Here is an 8,233-nt window from a genome sequence, read left to right on the forward strand (position 1 = left end):
GGGGGGGGGGGGGGGGGGGGGGGGGGTTGAGAAAATACATTCATATTATGAAAAATGAGGGAACTAGTCAGTGAATGAAAGTTAGTGAGGGTTTTATTTGAAGCACTTACACTCTTAAAAATAAAGGTGCTTCACGATGCCATAGAAGAACCTTTTTGTCTAAATGGTTCCATAAAGAACCTTCAACATCTGAAGAACCTTTCTGTTTCACAAAAGCTTCTTTGTGGCGAAAGAAGGTTCTTCAGATTATAAAAAGGTAAGAAAGAGATGGTTCTTTAAAGAACCTTTGACTGAATGGTTCTTTGTGGAACCAAAAATGGTTCTTCTATGGCATCGCTTGAAGAACCTTTTGAAGCACCTTTATTTTTAAGAGTGTAGTACCAGGGTTATTACTGTTAACTAAGACTAAACATTTTGAAAACTTCTTCAGTGCTTGAAATAAAATATAAACAACTTATTTTATTTTATTTAACATTTCTCAATTTAATATAGTTTAAGTTGATTGTACTTAAAATAACTAAAATTAAAATTGAAATAAAAATTTATAAAAACTATATAGACGTATTAAAAAAACTAACAAAAGTGGAAACAAAAAAAAAATACTAAAACTTAAGAATTAAAATGGAAAATAAAACTAATACAATTAAAATAAAAGTGAAAACACACAACAAAATTACTAAAACTTTAACTAAAATTAAAACGGAAAATATTAATTGCATTTAAAAATGCAAAAAAAACTAAAACTTTAGAAGAATTAAAACGTAAAATAAAATTAAAAATACAATTTAAAAAAAGTGAAAACAATAAAATTAATAAAACTTTAACTAACGGAAAAACAGAAATTATAAAATACAAAAATTAATTTAAAATATGAATAGAATCTATAATAGTATGTCAATGATAATAAAGTAACACTGGTATGGGCTCAAAAGGTCACTCAATCTCCTACAACTCAACAACTAAAAAGTTGTTTTATTTCTTGTTAACTAAAATTGTCTGAAAAAAAAACATTTATGCAAATTGACAAATTATAAATGTTAACTAAAAATAAATGTTAATGGTACTAAAATAAAAAAAAATAAAAACTGTTATACTTTCAGTAAAAATTTCAATTAGATGCTAAGGCAACATTTCTATCTAAAACTGGAATAAAAATGAATAAAAACGTAAAAAAAAAATAAAAAATTACAAAAACAAAACAAAATTAATCAAACTAAAACTGAAATAAAAATAACTATAAACTATGTAAACATTTAAAAGAAAAACTAAAACTAATGACAAAAACAACAAAATTATCAAAGCGTTAAATAAAAATACAATGTGTAATCAGACTACTTTCTGATTACTATTAGATTACTTTTGATGTAACTTTAAATAATAAATAAATTATAATAAATTAAATCTATCTTCAAGTATCTTCAATATTTTCAATATATTTGCCTATTTGTCATCCTGCATCTCGCTGTTTTATCAACTACTCGTTTTTCTAATTTAGACTAAATTGAATAAAAGAAAAATAAATGTATGCAATAAAAAAAATACACAGTCGAGTTACGTAATCAGATTCCTTTTTAAGTAACTTTTTTAGTCTTTACAGTTGCCAAAAATATAACTTTTGGTGTTTTTTTGTTATTAAAAAGCCCAGGTGTCAACAAGTAACGTACTGCATTACTTTTCATAAAAAGTAACTAAGTACTGCAATTAGTTACTTTTTCATGGAGTAATGCGATATTGTAATGGATTACTTTTAAAAGTAACTTTCCCCAATACTTGTCATAAACAGAAATATTGATCTACAGATGTTTACATAAATACTTTATATATATATATATAAATGATGCAATATGTGACGATGCAAGTGAATCGAGAAGACGAGAAGAACCACAAAAAGAAAGCAGAAACATAGTGGCCCAAAAATACCATTAAAATCACTGAAAGATGCGAGTTGCATGAACAGCAAGAGTAAATAATATCAGCATTTTAATGTTTGGCTGAACTGTTCCTGACGGTTTCTATGTAGCGTTTATCCTCATGAAGTACCTGCGCGTGTTTCTTGGAATCGGGCATTAAAGTGAACAGCGGCACGAGTCTCATTTGATTGGTTTCCTCCTGCGCCGGCGATTACAGAACAGTAGAGTCTCGCTGCGCTAATCGAAACCTTTCAGATTAGACTCGACTGCAGATAAGAGAGCCTTTGACGGAGCCGACGCGAAGCTCAGAACATTTCTGGAAGCAGAAAAAAGGAATCGCAGCTGGAGAAGAAGAAAATATAGTGTCCGAAAGCTAAAAAAAACGCTCATTCTCGCGCCGTATTCAGAGGAACGTCCAAATCCAGCGTTTGTCTTCTGGTGATATCATATGCTACATTTTCCAGTTTGAGCTATACAAATTCTACACCTTTTTGCCATTTATTTATTTCTAAATTTCGACTAAATAAAAAAGTAAACAATGCATTAAACGGTAGCTAATAAATAAATTAAATTATTCCAAATTTTCTAGTTTTGTTCTAAAATGTTCAAGATATTGTTTCATCCTGCATCTCACTGTTTTATCAGCTAGTCTTTGTTTTATTATTCTAAATTAAAAAGTAGAAAATTAATGAAATAATTAATAAATAATAATAAATTAAATTGTTCAAAATGTTCACATTTTTTAAATCTTGCATCTCACTGTTGTATCAACTAGTCATTTTTCTATATTAGATTAAATAAAATATGAAAATTAATTAAATTTAATAATAATAATAATACATTATTTAAAATAGTGTAGTCTGTCCAATAGAAATGTCAAGATATTTTGTCATCCTGCATCTTCCTGTTTTATAATCAAGTCATTTTCCTAAATTAAACTAAATTAAAAAGTAAAAAAATAAATTCAATGATAAATAATAATAAATTAAATTCCAAATATTCTCACATTTTCATACTGTATCTCACTTTATGTCACAGTCTATGTTCTAAATTAAACTGAATATAAAATATATATATATATATATATATATATATATATATATAATCATAATATATTATATTTTCTGGTTTGTGCTACAAAATGTTCACATTATTTTTTCATTTAGCTGTTTTATTAACTAGGGATTTTTCTAAATTTAAAATATAAATAAATATTAATAAAATAATAACATTTAATTAGATCATTAAATGATTCTACATTTTCTGGTATTTCTGCTATATATATAATTTTTTTTTTTTTTTACTCCAGAATCTCACTGCTTTATCAACTAGTAATTTTTCTAAATTTGACTAAACTAAAAATAAGGAAAAAAATTCAATGATTTAAAATGTTCTGGTTTGTGCAATAAAATTTTCAAGGCATTTTTTTCTTGCTGTTTTTTCAGCTAGTCATGTTTCTAAATTAGACTAATTAAAAAAATCTGAAAATAAATAAAATAATAAATAAATAAATATATAATAATCATTATATATAAAATAATAAAATATAATATATAATAAATAAATGAAAAAAATATAATATAATATATAATAAATATTTTTAATAAAATATATAATAAATAATTATTTTAGTTTGGGCTATAAAAAGTTATTTTGTCATCCTGCAGCTCACTTTATTATGAACTAGTCATTTAGAAAGACCAGCTAATTACAAAGATATGTCACACTTTGCACATCCCTAGCTTGAATATATCTGAGTGTGAGTGTGTGATTGCTGGCTGAAGCAGAAGTGAGATTAGTTCAGCTTGAGCTGATGCTTTGAGTCCGGCAGAATACAAGCCCAGAGCAGGATCTGAGTCAGCAGAAACCCGCAACACCTCCGAACGAATCGCATCAATAGCTCAGACTGAACTGAGGCGGATGATGCAATGAAGAAAAATCTAATGTAACGATGTGAAATGTAAGTTAAATAAATAACATAGTTTTTAGTAATATATTTCTTTTTTTATTATGAATCACCCATAAACAGCAAATACATGAACATCACATGCTATTAATAATACATTTAAAATTGTAGTTAATTTATGTATTTAATAAATCATGTCAAATGAACACTTCATTTCCTAGAACGCTCCTAATTTGGTCAATTATGTTAAATATTAATTTATGTACCTGAAAACAATGTGGTGGCATTTTGTGGTGCTGTAGGTGATAATAAAATGATCTGATATTTAAATAAATAAAATATATTTTGTCATCCTGCATTTCACTGGCTTAACAACTAGACGTTTTTCTAAATTTGACAAAATAAATAAATAATAATGGTAATGAATAAATAATCCTCAATTTTCTAGGTTGTGGTATAAAATAATTAAATTATAATTAAATGTTGTTTTAATGGCTGTTAATTAATTTGAGAGTATTGAACTTTAGAGAAATACATGTACTGTATGTAAAAAATAAACAGGCATAATTATTCTAAAACTAAATATATACACTACCTATAAAGCTTGGGATCAGAATGATTTTTAATGTTTTTACAGGAGTGTCTTCTGCTCATCAAGACTGCATTTATTTGATCAAAAATACAGGAAAAAACTAAATATTGTGAAATATTATTATGATGTAAAATAAAGTTTTTCTATGTGAATATCTGTTAAACTGTAATATATTTCTGTGATACGCAGCTGTATTTTCAGCATCATTCCTCCAGTCTTCAGTGTCACATGATCTTCAGAAATCAGTATAATATGCTGATTTATTATCTATTTATTATCTATTTTCTAACAATATACACTAGCGTTCAAAAGCTTGTGGTCGGTACATTTATATTCTTTCTTTTTTTTGGAAAGAAATTAAAACTTTTATTCGGCGAGGATGTGTTATATTGATAAGAAGTGACAGCAAAGATTTATATTGTTAGAAAAGATTTATATTTTGAATAAATGCTGTTCGTTTTTAACTTTTTATTCATCAAAGAATCCAGAAAAAATATCGCAGTTTCAAAAAAAAAATTTGTCAGCACAACTGTTGATAATTCTAATAATAAATCAGAATATTAGAATGATTTCTGAAGATCATGTGACGCTTTATACTGGAGTAATGATGATGGAAATTCAGCTTTGATCACAGAAATAAATTATATTTTAAAGGATATTAAAATAGAAATCATTATTTTACATTGTAATAACATTTAGCAAGATAACTGTTTTTTTCTGTATTTTTTATCAAATAAATGCAGCCTTGATGAGCAGAAAACACTTCTTTAAAACACATTACAAGTCTTACTGACCCCAAACTAGTGTATATATATATATACAGTCAAGGTATGTATTCACTAAGAAGAATTTGCATGCACCAACATAACAGTTCATATGAATTAATTCATTGTTTCAGAGTAATCAACCGATTCAGAGTCATTTAAAAAGTTTGAACCGATTCAAAGAATCGCAGGATCTGGAACCAGTGTTAGACTGGAAGACTGAAATGAAGGAGTTTGAATCTAATTGTGAATGAAAGGAAGCCAGTTCTGAATTGTGCAGACACAGACGTTGTGTTGCTGTATGCTCGTACCTCCTCTCTTCTTCCAGTAGATGTGGACCTGCAGCTGTCTGTCCTGATAATACGGCGTACCGACCTCCAGAGCGCCGGCGGCTCGCTTCATCGACACCAAACCCAGCTCAGGAGCCTTAGATACGGCCTCTAAATCAACACGTCACACACGAAACAGATATAAACAACCAGCTGAGCTCCACTTCTACTGTTTATGTGGACATCTAGAAACAAATCCACTCAGAAACGACTAGAAAAGAAGCACGTAACACTGAATTAAAGTGAGATTTTGAAATAGTATTTTCTTTAAACACAACTATATTATTGCTCTATTAAGGCTGCGCAATATATTACAAATTTAAAATTAATATTCAAAAGTGCTAGACTTGTTGTAATATTCTAAACTGGTAAGATATGTTTGAATCTTTTCTGTGAATCAGTTCAAACTTTTCAATTGAATCATTTTATAACGCTGACTCAATCAATCGATTCATATGAACTGTTATTTTGGTGTATGTAAATTAATGTGATTTAATATTCTTTATGTTTATTTAGTGAAATACATACATTGACTATTTGAATTAGATTTTTACTTTACTATAATTTAATTATTATAATTAGTTAATTATTATCATTATTATTATTTACTAGAATTTTGTTTTAATATTTGTGAATATTAAAATATCTTTTGACGGCTGTTAATTATTTTGACAGCTTAGAATTTTAATTTTAATTACATTTACATAACTTGTTAATCTGACATATTTAATATATAATATATCTAAGATTTCATATAAAATATATTTAACAAATGTTTAATATTTAATATATCTGATATATATTTGATTTATAAAATATTTGATTTATTTCATATATATTTCTGACAGTTAATACATAATGTATCTAGCATATATTTAATACATAATATATTTATATACTGCACACACACACACACACACACCATATTTAATATATAATATATTTGAAAAATATTTAGTATATCTGATGTATATATTTGTATATACATATATATGAATTTGAATACAGAGAATGTCTAAATATATAAATATATATACTGTACATAGACATTCTCTAAATTAAAATTCAACTGTCAAAATAATTAACAGCCATCAACACACACACACACACGCACACACGAACACACACACACACACTCTCTCACTCACTCACACACATACACTAAATGATTTTAGCAAATGGCTGCAATATAACAAAGAGTGAAAAATTTAAGGGGGTCTGAATACTTTCCGTACCCACTGTATATATATGTATCTATTATATACACTATTTATTTTTTAAATGTCACTTTCATGAAAATACATTTATATGTATTATTTATATTATTATACCACTGATAAGCTACCACTAAATATTGTAGAAACTTAATTTGCTGTAAAGTTGCTTTGCAACGATTTGTATCATGAAAAGCGCTATACAAATAAACTTGAATTGAATTATTATTAATTGCATAATTGTATTATATATTACAATGTACATTAGTATTCTATATTCTTGATATATGTTTGCGGTGAGCTGGTTCACACTTGTCTGGTTGTGGAGTTGCGTGTTGAACTGAACGGAGGCTCTGGCGCTCTTTAGTCGGATCTGACCCCAGTATGAGACGGCCTGGACCTCTACACTGTAGCTGCTGTTTGCCTGAAGTCCTTCCAGATCCACCGAGCTTCTGGCCTGAAACAGCAGAAGAAACGTAGCGTTTTCCGACGCAGCTCGAGTTCCCGAAGGGGAACCGGTCTCTACACCTTCACCTTCACTTCATCAACCAACTCAACCATCAAAACCACATCAAGCCATCTGATGCACGCCACTCTTCCTCAGCTGTTCATTTCCCATCGCCTGCGTAAAATATATAACAGATACAATTCATAGCAGTAAATTTACAAATTGATTGATTTTTGTGAATAATCTAGACATGAATGTGAATTTCGAGTGAACTTCTCTTATTTATTTATAGCTGATTTACAGAGTAACTCCATGAAGAATCTCCCAGCAGTCTTTGCTCTTAAAGGGACGTGATGTATTGTTAAAAGCGCTATATAAATAAAGGTGACTTGACTTGATGTGCTGCTGATTCTGGAAGTGCGTTCAGAGCTCAGAGTGACCACTGAAGTCCAAACAAGCACGGGCCGTATATCAGGAACACATGTGGACACGACGAGCGTTTCTCAGCTGATCAAGCTCCTGCATTCCTCCAGCAGCGTGAGTTCGGTTAGATCGAGTTATTGAGTTAGTGAGAGGGTTAGTTTGGGCATTCCAGCAGCAGCGGGTCACTAACCAAACCCTGCGATCGAGTGTCGGACGTTATCTACACAGTCGCCCTTACGACCCTTACGACATATCACACCCAAAAATTTTGTTTTTCATTCTTCTTTTACATTTTATACTTTATTGGAATGGTACGAAACTTGCTGACTTTTGTGGCATTTGCTGTATGAACTCAGCCAAGATGTCTGGATATGATTAGAAAAGGCTAAATGGCCTTAAAAATGCTTGTGATCTTTGCAGTCAAAAATGAGCACCATAATGAAATTTGTGGGATGCAATCTATAAATCAGCTATGATAAAGTAGGTTTTGATCATGTCATATGCAAATGCAAAACCTAATAAAAGTAGTGATTATGTCTGAAAATACTCTTATGCACAAATATATATATATAATGTTGTATGCTATATATGTTTATCTGTGTGTGCGTGCATGTGTGTGTGTGTGTGTGTGTATATATATATATATA

General features: G+C 29.0%; 1 protein-coding gene across 1 annotated transcript in view; it reads right to left on the reverse strand.

Annotated features, from left to right (window-relative positions):
* Window positions 1-5,326: 5,326 nt before the first annotated feature.
* The window catches only part of LOC107565556 (anosmin-1-like), a 37,956-nt gene continuing 35,049 nt past the window's right edge, over window positions 5,327-8,233 (reverse strand). The window contains exons 7-9 of the mRNA XM_016250807.1: window positions 7,028-7,172; window positions 5,484-5,612; window positions 5,327-5,391 (exon numbers count right to left, since the gene is read on the reverse strand). Coding sequence (XP_016106293.1) covers window positions 5,327-5,391; window positions 5,484-5,612; window positions 7,028-7,172 — 339 coding nt within the window. The remainder of the gene's footprint in view (window positions 5,392-5,483; window positions 5,613-7,027; window positions 7,173-8,233) is intronic.

This window comes from Sinocyclocheilus grahami, unplaced genomic scaffold (assembly GCF_001515645.1).
Source record: "Sinocyclocheilus grahami isolate Dianchi unplaced genomic scaffold, SAMN03320097.WGS_v1.1 scaffold1008.1, whole genome shotgun sequence".
Taxonomy (NCBI): domain Eukaryota; kingdom Metazoa; phylum Chordata; class Actinopteri; order Cypriniformes; family Cyprinidae; genus Sinocyclocheilus; species Sinocyclocheilus grahami.